General features: G+C 37.6%; 1 protein-coding gene across 1 annotated transcript; it reads right to left on the bottom strand.

Annotated features, from left to right (window-relative positions):
• Positions 1-5,004: 5,004 nt before the first annotated feature.
• LOC121172388 (olfactory receptor 4P4-like) lies at positions 5,005-5,934 on the bottom strand. Its single transcript, XM_041004255.1, has one exon. It carries the CDS (start codon positions 5,932-5,934, stop codon positions 5,005-5,007), a length of 930 nt encoding a protein of 309 aa, XP_040860189.1.
• Between the last annotated feature and the right edge of the window lie 7,424 nt (positions 5,935-13,358).

The following is a 13,358-nucleotide window of genomic DNA, read 5'->3' as shown; positions in this document are numbered from 1 at the left end:
ATCACCAGGCATTCACTGTGCTTTCAATTCCACCTCTCTTGGTAAGTCATCATTGGAGAGTTTACATAGAAGCATTATGCATTTTCTACAGAGCCAGAGTAAACTGTCATTCACGTAAAATGAATGTAATGTTCATGTTATTCTCATTGCATCCTGCAATGTACACAGTTCAAATCTTTGCAAATGTGACCATGCAGATATCAAGTGTGCAATAAATGTCCTTCTAGGGCCCGGCGCGATGGCGCAAGTGGTTAAGGTCCTCACCTTGCACGCCCGCTATCCCATATGGGCGCCGGTTCTAATCCTGGCGGCCCTGCTTCCCTTCCAGCTCCCTGCTTGTGGCCTGGGAAAGCAGTTGAGGATGGCCCAAAGCTTTGGGACCCTGCACCAGTGTGGGAGAACCGGAAGAGGCTCCTGGCTTCGGATTGGCATAGCATCAGCTGTTGCGCTCACTTGGGGAGTGAATCATCGGACAGAAGATCTTCCTCTCTGTCTTTCCTCTCTGTATATCCGCCTTTCCTATAAAAATAAAATAAATCTTAAAAAAAAAAATGTCCTTCTAAAATAAACCTTTGATCTTGTCAATCTCTCTTCCCCTATAACTTACACTCCAGAACCTACCACATAACAAACAAAAAAACTGAAACAACCTAACACCTTACAACACTTAGTTTTGATTTTTTTTTTTGAGTAAAACACAAGTTTCTCATTTATAAATGTGCAATCTCTCAAAACTGGTCAAATGACTTACTTAGGTAGTGTTTACTCTTCTACAGGATCTTATGGTGTCATACCTACAGGATGTGTAGTTATGGAGCCCTGAGCAATGAACTCACTTTGTCGGTTTTTGTCTCTTTGACTTGGTTCTTGGTTTTCATAATTGCATCTTCTTTGTAAGATATTGGTGATGTCAGCTAATATTACACTAAATATATAAAACTACTTGTGCTAACATGTGAAGCCTCTTCATCATGAGGAGTGTCTTTGGTGGGTGTGAAGCTGATGAAAGATGCCCTTCTCCCCCACCCTCCTTAAGCTTTACACCCTGTAATTTGTGTTGAATAAATGGTGAGTTTTCATCAGCTTGTCTCCAGTAGTTCTTATGGCTAATGTACACTATTACCTCACCCTTGGGGGCATTGGAGCCTGCTGGGAGGCTTAAACCCCGAGATTTTTCCTTATGTTTCTGTGTCATTCTCTTGGACACAATTGTCTACTAATGTTTATCATATCCAGTATGTTCTCACAAACCAAAGAGTCAAAGGACATGTTTTGGGTCCTTCACTCTTACTATGTTGACATCTGTATATTTATGGTATTCCTCCTGTGCTGTGTACTAATGTTCCTTGGTATGAATTGTTTTTCCAAATTGAGTGAGCATATATGCTATGTACCCATTCTTTTTTTAACTTGATCCAAGTTGACATAAGTTAATCCTACCAAATTTAATTAATCAGTAGTATTTTCATTTTATTTTCTTACATATGCTGTCTTATCATATGCAGCAACTCTCCTTATGTAATAACTCTCTTTATGTCTAACCATTTATACATTAACAACAGAAAGTAATGTGAATATGCTTACGCTTTAATATGTGTCCCCTATGTCGTGGAACTAATAAAACCCAGCAGATTCTCTGTCCCCTGTAATGTCTTTTGCTTATTTAGTATTGTGGCACATGGATACTAGTAATTCAATTGTGTTTGATTCAATTTCTAGAAAATCACATAATTGAGATGGAATCCATTCTGTTTATCAGAAATCAAATAATCTCTCTTTGCTAGGCATTTACTTTATTACACAAAATAAAGAATTATCCCTACAAGTTCTTTTTGGAGTCATGCTTCTCCCACAGATAATATTCAGAAAACACGATGAATGCCACAAACCTGTTTTTAGTACAAAGAACGACTTTAATGTTTCAATTCTCAGACATTTCGCATACGAAATTTACAATTTGCCTGTTAACACTTAATTTTTAAAATTGGCCTCAAAGAGACATTAATATTCCTGTTGATAAACATTTTTCTATATCCTCTGATAGGACTTCTGCAAATTCTTGTGTAGATAAAACAACTAAATGATCAGTATCCTGAAACACTAATAACCCATTGCAAAGATTATGGGTTTTTTTTTTGCCTCTAGAATTTCCTGATGGATCCTCGGAAAAACTTTGGATTTTGCTACAGCTCCTCTGACCTCAGGTGATGTGTATTTGGATGATTGTATATTTTTGACAACTGTTCATGTGATTTTTAAATAAGCAACATTTTATTTACTTATTTGAGGGAAAAAAACAACAACAACAACCTAGAGTTAGAGTCCTGAAATCAAGACACAGAGAGTTGTCCTCAGTCCCCTCTTTTACTTCCCAGATGGGAGTCCAGCGCTGGCCAGCACTAACCAGGCTCAAGACAGAATCAGGAACCTCACGCAGGTCTTGCACATGGTTACAGGGGCCCAAATACTTGATTTGTGTCCACTGTTGCATCCAGCCATTGGCAGGGAGCTGGATATAAAGTGGAACAGGTCAGAAACAAGCTGGAGCCCCCACGGATTGCCACATATTTGAATATGTATTTTAAAATATATTGGTTGTATTACATAGTTTTGCATAATTTTGCAATTCTATCAATAGGGTAGAAAATTCTCAGTTTTCAATAACTCATGTCAACACTTACTATTTTCCAGGTCTTTCACCTAATGTTATACACATGCAACAGAAAAGAAATATTTAATGGTAATATAATTGTAATATGATTATAGGCTATTATTATAGCAATGTTAATTTTAAACTTTTCAGTACAATGTGAATTGCCTGCATTTTTTTGCATACAATGCAATATTTCAAAGATGTAAACAAAACAACTACCAAGAAAGGCAAGTGCACTTTACATTTAATATCTCCATGTGTGTTTCAAGCTGGTTAGTTCTTCATATGGTGGATAATACATTATTATGAACAACTATCATTCCATGTTACAATGGACAGCTGGAATTCATTTTCTCTTTTTGAGTTGTAGTTTGGTATAGACTTTCTTTCCCCAAATCGTTTCAACATCTTTTTTATTTCAAAGTTTATCTCTGATACTCTTTACATATTTGACAAGGATGCCTACCTATGAAGACTATCGGTTAGGATGTGGTCAAAAATACATTATATATAGTATGGGCCTAGCACTGAAGCCTAGTGGTTAAAGTCCTCTCCTTGCATGTGCTGAGATCCCATATGGGTGCCAGTTCGTGTCCCAGTGGCCCTGCTTCCCATACAGCTCCCTGCTTGTGGCCTGGGAGAGCAGCCACAGTCTAGGATGGCCCAAAGCCTTGGGACCTGTACTCATGTGGGAGAGCTGGAAGAAGTTCTTGGCTCCTGGCTTCAAATCAGCTCAGCTATGGCCATTGTGCTCACTTGAGGAGTGACTCTAACAATCCCCAAAATTCCAGAGGGCAAATGGTTATGAGGAAATAGGGTGAAAAACTGATTAGCTAGATGTAAAAAATGTCTAAAAGTTAAAATATTCACAAAGCAGTTCTTGGCACCAAAACCAAAAATATGGATTTTTTTTTGTTCTGGATTTTACCTATGCAACAGTCATAACTCAAAAAATGAAATCATGGAAGTTAATCAGTATTTTTATTCAATAAATATATGTCTACCAGAGAAAAATGATTTAAACATGGAAATCCAAATAGATTCCATTCTAATTATTTGATTTACAAGAAACCAAGATCAAATATAATTGGATTGTTAGTATCTGTTTATTACAACAAGAAATAACAAAAAAAATACCACAGGGAACAGGGAATCTGGTGGATATTATTTCATCCATTTTAGACAGTATACTAAATTGTTAGCACTTATCACATGACTTTCTATTGTGAATATGTACATATTTTTGGTATATGGAAAGGTTTTGCATGTTAGAACAGAAAGTATTATGGATTAATTAAATCTGGTGGGATTAAATTATGTTAGTTTGGGTCAAGAAAATAAAAAAAATGATAGAAGAAAATAAAAACATAGCATGCACTCTGAACTTGGAAACAAATCATAGCAAGGCATGGGTGTGTTAGGAATATCATCAACTGGCAAGTGAACATCAACAGAGTGATGGTGAAGGAACCACAAAATGTCCTTTTCCTCTTCTGTTGGAGAATCACACTGGATAAGGTAACATCAGTAACCGAAGTACATTCAAGAGAAGAACTCGGATGAAAATGAAAAGATTATTCCATACAGAGAACGGAGACGTTAAAGAGCTAGAGGGAAATACAGTCTAATGTGATGGGATGAAAGCACCCCAGAAAAGAGAAACAGACAGGAAAATGTGCAAAGAGGAGTAAAACCCAGCAAGAGATTAGTTACTCTACAGGAACATAGAAGCTGCCTGGGTTAGTAGAAGTAATTTTATATATTTGGTAACTGTAATATTAGCCAACATCAGAGATATTTTATAATGAAGATGCACAAATATAAAGCCAAGAACCAAGTCAAAAAGATAAAACTCAAATTCAGATTATGGCTCAGGGCTCCTTGACTGCAGAACCTGTAAGAGTGACACCATACAATCTTGTAGAAGAATAAATTCTGAGCTAAGCAAGTCAGGTTTGAACAGTTTTGAGAGATTACACATTTACAAATAAGAAGCCTGTGTTTTATTCCAAAAAAATATGAAGTGTCATGGGTGTTTTGTCATTTTAGTTTTTTTGTTTTTCTGTGGTTTGTTTTGGAGTGTAACTTATATTGGAAGGGAGATTGACAAGATCAAAGGTATATTTTAGAAGGACATTTATTGCACACTTGATAGCTACATGGTCACATTTGCAAAGATTTGAACTGTGTAAATTGCAGGATGCGATGAGGACATACTAAATTGCCTCTTAGATTCATTTTACGTGAATGACAGTTTACTCTGGCTCTGTAGAAAATGCATTCTATGTAAACTCTCCAATGATGACTTACCAAGAAAGGTGGAATTGAAAGCACAGTGAATGCCTGGTGATTTACTGTAATTCTGAATGTGAGAATCGAGACCATACCTTCCGCATGGCAAGTTTCATCTCTGTATTTCTCAGCGTATAAATGAGAGGGTTTAGCATGGGAGCAATCACAGTGTAAAACACAGACACTTCCTTGTCCTTGTTCTCACTTCCTGCAGGTAGTACATAGATATAGATGCAAGGCACAAAACACAAAACTACAACCATTATGTGAGAGCTACAGGTTGACAAGGCTTTGCGACGCCCTGCAGAAGACCTTGTCCTAAGGTTGTATAAAATGAGAATATAAGAAGCTACCAAAAAAAGGAAAATTGCAACTACCACCATGCCTGAATTTGCAATCACTAAGATACTAACCACATGGGTATCTTGGCAGACCAGTTTCAATAGAGGTTTCACATCGCAGAAGTAGTGATTTATCAGGTTGGGACCACAGAAAGGTAAGCTGAGTACCATGAGCAGGAGAGCAATGGAGTGCCAAAAGCCTAGAAGCCATGCCAGGGCAATCAGCATGTGGCACCTCTTCTGGTTCATGATGACCATGTAGTGCAAGGGCTTGACAATGGCCACATAGCGGTCTAATGCCATGCACACCAAGATGAAGATTTCCACTCCAGCTAGCAGGTGGAGAGTAAAGAGCTGTGTCATGCACTCGCCATAGGAAATGTTCTTTCTTGCTGCAGCTAAGTCCCTGATTAGCCGGGGAACCACAGTGGAGGTGTAAGTGACATCCATGAGGGAGAGGTGGCACAGAAAGTAGTACATGGGCTGTTCAATGAGGTGGCTGCAGGTGATGGTGAGTAGGATGATGCAGTTCCCCATCAAGACCGCCAGGTAGCAAAGCAGGAAGAAGAAGAAGAGCAGTAGCTCTATGTGCCTATTTTTCCACAGTCCCATGAAAATGAATTCTGTGACATTGTTATGATTTTCCATGAAGTCTAGCTGAATGCAGAATACTCATGGGAACTTTAATCTAGTGAAATGGTAGAGAAACACAGGACAATTAATATCTCTTTTTAAAATGCTAACCTTAACATGTCATTAAAATTATTACTTGCTTAATCTGAACGTTTTTAAATCAACAGTCTGTATTTCTAATGATATGTAATAGAAGCACATTTTACACATGGACATTCTTTGAGTATTTGTCAAGTGAACTCTGAAAATCCTAATAAGCATTCTAAGGCATTTTATTCATTGAAAAGTAATAAAATATTAATAATTTACTATGGAAAATTATCAAGATGGCAGGAGATATGATCCCATATCTGATGCCAGATTTCATGCTCCTAAATGCTGTGCTGCATGGTTCATACACCAAATGGAATCCAAGCTTATTTCCTAGGTGAAAACAAAAAGTGTTCCTTTTTATCCTGTCCTTTACTGCATACACATACACAGAACCCTTGTATTTCCTTCAATTTCATACAATTTCGATGCAAAATATCCACTTCACAGTTCTAGTGAATTAATGTTAACAACTGAAAAAAAAATTGAATTCCTGATCACTGCTGAGAAATCAGGCAATAAGAGGTTCTGTCATTTCTCATTGCTCATGCATGCAAAAAATCACACACAGGGAGAGGCTGGAAATGAGCAATTGTAGAGAGCATTTTTGGCCATCTGAACATGGGAATGTGGTTTCTTATGATGTAAATGCTTGACCTTTGGACTAATTATTTTAAGGAAAATTCTGGGACTACAGAGATGAATTAGAAATCTTTGAGAGGCTGTCGTTATCTGCTGACATGCTGATGCAGTGCTGTGACTCAGGCAGGATCTGGTGTTTAGTCGCTTTGAGAACTGTGCAGCTCTTCTGAGGTACTGCATCTGGGAGCAGAGGGAGAACACCAGGGATCTCCCCAAAGATCCTGAATAATATCATGGGAAGATACATTGTTTAGTTTTTTAGTATGGCTTTCTGCATTCTTATACACTAAAATAACCGTAGCATTTATTTTTTCACAGATTATTGATGCAAGGGTGTATGCTTATATATCATCTTTTTCCATTTATAGCTAATTTTCCTTAGGAAATTCATGGTTTTCCTAAAATGTAATTAGCTTTTCTGACCCCTAAAACGGTGCCAGTGAATGCATGATCTGATACAGTGCACCGATGCCCAGTCCCAGGTTGTAATCATCAGGATCCTAAGATGCCTTGATCATTTCTTACTGTGTTACACTGAGCTGTCCAGATATTGGAAACCCTTCTTCTACCAGTAAGCAGGGGCCATGCTACCAACACCACTCAATTATTACCAAGCTCAACATATAGAACGAAAGAAGTAGCTTACCATTGCTAGTACGTTTGTAAAATCACATTCATAACTGAAATATTTTATGGGAAAGCACACTATGAAATAAATGAACCATAAGCCAATATTTCCCTTGTTCATGATTTCCCCTATGGTGGACTTGTTTTTGCACTAGAAGATCAATTAAAGAACTCTCAAGATGTATGTGAAGTGTATAGAAAGGCAAATGGGTGTTAGTACCTGTTTGTTATGGGCATAAATTGTGTTGAAGAATCTGTGAGTTAAGGGAGATGGAAGAGTCAACTATTAATTCCCCCTCTCCCCAATCACTGGTAAGCAACACTGTGGAGAACACAGATGTTACAGAAAGTACAACTCAGGGTGAAGAGTATGCCCCTAAGTTTTCCCGCTATACCCACTTCTTGTCTGGATAACATTAGTCAGAAGCATTAGTGGAAAACGCACAAAACTACGTGGGGAAAGATGCTCCATTACTGTGTTCTCAGGGTCTCTCCTGAGTACTCTGCAGGTGCAGCCCACTGCAGAGGCTTCCACAGCTCCCATCCTCTCCTCAACCCTCCCCGGCCATTAATGCTCAAGTTTTCTGTCACTGCCTTTCTCTGCTTCTCCCTTCTACACTCCTCCCTACTCTACTAAATGTGGATCTGCACACACACGCGTGTGCACGTGCACACACACACACACACACACACACACACACACACATCACCATATGTGTTTGGGCCATAGCTAGGAAAAATATTTGGTCAACCTTTTCACCTACCTTTCACTTGAAGCATGTCCCAGAAATGATTTGCCTTTAAATCAAAATTATCATTGAATTGTTTCCAGTGATATTTCAGCTGCAGATTGCCAACAGTAAAAAACAAAATCATTGACAATTCTTAAATTTTATGAGCATCATGAGATAAAAGGTAAAAATTTCATCAAGGAAAAATTCTGTATTTTTGCTTCTTTTACTATCAAGTATGTACAAAAAAGAAATGAATGAAACTGAAAGTTATAAACTAATGATTTGATATATTCAATGCAAACTATTTTATAGAACAAGTATTCATTAAAATGGCTTCTGGGCACTTAATAATACATTATATGAAACTAAACACTTTGCAATTTCTTGATCATTTCATTTTCATCAAAAATAATAATCATGTGCCGGTTTAAAAATTACTGTGTTTTTATAAAAGTGGAAATTGTGTTTATGATAACACAAGTAATAAGGTCAGTATTAAGCCACATTTGTGTGATTCAAAACTCAATTTTTACTAAGTATGTGATCCCACAAATAAAAATAAAGTCTTAAATCTTTACCCATATGTTAACATGACATCAACTGTCATCCAGATATTTCTGAATAAATTCATTTACTTCTCTTAAAAATAACCATCAGCAAAAAAATATACATTTTTAAATTTCACCAATATTGTATTTTATATGAAATGGTTACTCAAACTCCAAAGTGAAAGGTAATTCAGTTTAAAAATACACACATGGCACTTGCCCAGTTATTGCTCCATTGTGGATGAACGCACCCTTCATATGCCTGCGTGGTCTCCCAGGGTGATTCCTTCTTCTCTGGCATAGTCACATGCAGCAGCAAGTACTCACACAGAGCACCCGTCTCACCCATGAGTCTTCAATCCAAAAGAAGCAGGGAGTCATTGCAGCGATTTCTTTAAATCAAAAAGGACAAAGTGTACCTCAGGGAAAAACTCCCCTGGCATTTTCCTGAAACAAATGCATGTATAGTTATACTTGTAAAAAATAAGCCCAATTTCATTGAGGTGTTCATGGAAATGAGTTTGAAGACGTCTTTTGGTTTATTTTTTCAGGGTTAGTACATGTGTGAATCAAGATTTCCATAACATGACATGATTTAGGAAATAGTTTTTATATTTTCACATCCCTTTTGCTGTAATCATATTCAAAAACTTAAATCCTTTGATATCTTTTAAGGAGCACAATATATGCTTAATTAATGTTGATGTATGCATCATCCACTTGGATCAATGTGCTAAGAGAACACCATAAAAATGATAAGACTATCCTCATCAACTTAGAATTATTGCAATTTTCTTGAAGTCTTAGAAACCATATTTATGTCCACTGGAATTTTATCAGCTACATACAGTATTTTGTACTGAGTGTTATAGCTAACATTGGAGCTCTAGTTAAGGCAAGAAACATGCTATTGTACATAATCATATTTTTTCTTTTAAAATTGTTTTTGTGATTTTCTTGGTTTTGTATTTCCCTAACCCTGAGCGAGAGCAGGACAGGAGTGTCAGTACAGAACCTAGATGGAGCAAGATGCGTTAACTGTGGTGCTTGGTTCAAAATTATCTACTTTTGTATATTTTAATATGCTTCATTTCCTCTTGTTGGGAGTATGTTAATAAAATGTTAAATGGCTATGAAAATTCTTGTGATTCTTCACTGTATGTCTTTGCCCTCCATATTTGTGCTAACACTGATCAGCCAAGACTCAACTCAGTGATTATTTGTTCTACATTAAAAAAATGTTTTACTATATTGCAGAATATAGAAGGAATTTAAATAATTGGGTACCGAGATAGTATTTAGCAGTATTTGATGACATGTAAATATATAAATAGTTTAACTCTTGAAACAACAAAAAAGGAAAATAATAAGCTAAAAATTACCCAAATTAAAGTCCCTTCTGAATCAAGGAGCCCTATCAAGAAAGACAAGTTGGGGTTGGTGGCAGGGCTTAGTTTGTTCAGCCTCTCCTGTAGCACCAGCACCCGACAGGGGCACCAGTTTATGACCTGGCTCTTCCACTTTCCATCCAGCTTCCTGCTTATGGCCCGGGAAAGCAGTGTTGGATGGCTCAAGTCCTCGTGCCCCTGCACCAAAGAGGAAGACCCAAACAAGCTCCTGAATCCTGGCCTCCAATCAGCTCAGCTCTGGCCATTGTGGCCATTTGGGGAGTGAACCAGTGGATGGAAGATCTTTCCCTTCTCTATCTCTTCTTCTCCCTGCAACTCTGGATTTAAAAGGGCAGAAAATATTTGACTATATTATCTGTGATAAAGCCCTTGCTTATCAAATAAAAATGAAATTGTACGTTTTTGGAACAAAGACACAGGCACATAACTTAATATTATGAAAAAGAATTAAGTAGCCATTTATCCAGATACAGTAAAGCAATTAATAAAATACACTCACCATCATTAGTTATTAGGGAAATGCAAAGACTGGAGCCCTTTTTCAACAATGATGAAGATGGAGGTTTGCAAAGTCGCTCTGGAAAACTGTGTGGAGGTGTCTCAGAAAAGAAGATCCACAGTTAAGACCCAGATAATCCAACAATCAGCCTATTTCCAAAGGAGTTGAAATAATCACATCATTGAGATCCAAGCAGTCCCACTTTCACTGGAGTGCTGTACGTAGAGTAAGTCTAGGTGCTTGTGAAATCATAAGTGAGTCAGATGTAGCTCCTGTGCACAATGGAATGCTCCTCAGACATTAAAATTGAAATCCTTGATTTCAGTTTCATCTTTTCCAAACACTTTTTCTTGTTGAATTCATTGCTGGCTCATGGATTCCATGGTGGCATCATTTTCCCGAAGAGGCTTTTGTGTTTTCTTTTTGTCAACATGCATTGGTTACTAAGTGGCATTTTTTTTTAAATGGTGCTCTAATTTTGCTGTTGTTGTTGTTGCTGCTGTTGTAATTCATACTGATTGTTGACCTTATTTCATGACTTCTCATTTATGGAATGCAGAGTGATGGACTAATAGAGACGACCATATCCAGATGTGGGGATACAATGCAATATGCCCCCTGCTTCCAAATCAGACTGTCTCCCAGTGAAATTGTTGGAAATGTGTAGACAACGGGATGCTGGGCTGTTTGAGATTGTCTGTAGCAGCAGTGTGGACCTCACTTAAATAACAGACTGATGGAATTATGACTATAGGAGTTTGAGGGGAGAAGATCCTAGTCTATATGAAATTGTACCATAAAATTGAAAAATCCAAAATAAAACAATTGACAAAAAATAAAGTATATTGAGCATATAAATATGGAAAAAAATGAAATCTTGACATTCGATAAATATTGGTAAAAGGTTAGGTCACACTGAAGGACATGTATTATATCCTCTCTCTCATGTGTGAAAATTTTTTAGAATAGTCAATCTCCATACTGATCCCTAGAAGTTGAGAGGGACCTGGAATAGAAGGGTACTGGAGCTATCCTGAAAATGAAGATTAAACTACCATCAAAACAAATAATGAGTGCTGGAGTTCCATTTCACTGTGGAATGATTGTGACTCATACACTGTTAAACAACTGGAAAGAAAAACCTAGCTATCTCTAAATACAAATAAAGATAATTAAATGCAACTATTAATGCCTGGCTTGATCAGTTTATTCTGTGTTTATTTCTTGAACTATGGCATTATAAGTAGAAATATAAAGAAATATACAAAAATGCACAAATATATATGATTTTCTAAAATTTTGAAAAATAGATTAGTTGTAAAAAAAATCCTCTTTCATCCAAAGATTCAAATATTATAATGAAATATTATGTTATATCCATTGCATATAAATAATGTTGGAAACAAATACCTGAAAATTAACAGTACTGAAATGAGTATTTAGTAATTGAAAAGTTTTGGAAAACATAACCTATTAAACATGGCAAGTCTAAACATATTTTCAGACAGAGTAAAAACAGTGGTCCACATAGACTGCTACAGAAATGTTCATGTCAGGGCTGCCAATAGTGTGGCAGTCAAAGCCACTACCTGCCACGTTGCCATCCAACATGGCCTTCTGCTGTTTCCTGGCTGCCCCACTTCCCATCCAGCTCCCTGCTGCTGGCCTGGGAAAGCATGTGGAGACAACTCAAGTGTTTGGGCCTTAGATACCCTGAGGGAAGGCTGGATGAAACACCTGGCTCCTGGGTGAAGCTTGTTCCAGCAATGAGAGTTGCTTGTGGCTGTCAAGAAAATGCACCAGCTGAAGGGGACTTTCTCTTTCTCTGTCATTTCTCTCTCTGCAAACTGACTTTCAAATAAACAGATAAACAGGGCTTTCACGATAGCGTAGTGATTAAAGTCCTTGCCTTGCATGCTCTGGGTCCCATATGGGTGCCGATTCTAATCCCGGTGGCCCTGTTTCCCTTCCAGCTCCCTGCTTGTGGCCTGGGAGAGCAGTCAAGGACAGCCCAAAGCCTTGGGACCCTATAACCAAGTGGAAACCCTGCAGATCCTGGCTCCTGGCTTCAGATCAGCGCAGTCTAGCTGTTGTGGTCATTTGGGAGTGGATGGAATATCTCCCTCTCTTTCTCTCCTCTTTTCTGTACATTTTCTTCCCATTAAAAAGTAAATAAATAAGTCTTCAAAAATGATATAACATTGAATAATTGTTCCTTGACCACTGTTTATGGAACTGTCACTCAGCTTCCAATCTGAGTTCTAACAGAGAAGGCAACCCCACACATCCTTAGTTATCTATAGGAAGAAATAGAATTCCCCATTCAAAAATGAGTGATTCACCCATGACCACAAAATGCGTATTCTGCTTCTAAGACAAAATCTTTCCATCAAAAAACATAATTAATTCCTCAGAGACAAAGACTCATGCATAAGACAAGGACTTTGAGTCCGTATGGAAGTGTGTGTCAAGATTCTTGCAGTACAAGTTGGACCTAGTTCTTTTCTGTTGTTTTATTTCATATCCCCCAAGAAAGAGTCATCACAGATGGAGGGAGTCTTTGGAATGCTCTTCCTCTAAACTTTTCTACTCCTTACAGTGAAAGATCAGAGTAACAGAACAATTGCTTCTCTATGGAGCAGCAAGTGAATGTGTTCTAAATTCAAATCTCTAGCTGTTGTTAATAAGACATGTTTAATCTCTGGGTCAGAAGGAAATATTTACACTTACGAAGACAGTTCCTTTACAACTACTGATTTGATACTGGATCATCACATGTTTCCTTGCAAATGTGCTTTCTTTTGAGTTGTGAAAGTGTCATATTCCAAGAGGAAGTCACTCTGGACATGAGAACATGAACACTTCCAAGTCTCATCTATGACTTTCAAGG

The sequence above is a fragment of the Ochotona curzoniae genome, unplaced genomic scaffold, assembly GCF_017591425.1.
Source record: "Ochotona curzoniae isolate NIBS_2020 unplaced genomic scaffold, NIBS_Ocur_1.0 scaffold_3171, whole genome shotgun sequence".
Classification (NCBI taxonomy): domain Eukaryota; kingdom Metazoa; phylum Chordata; class Mammalia; order Lagomorpha; family Ochotonidae; genus Ochotona; species Ochotona curzoniae.
Note: the sequence above shows the minus strand (reverse complement) of the source record. Positions and strands in the feature narration are given on the sequence as shown.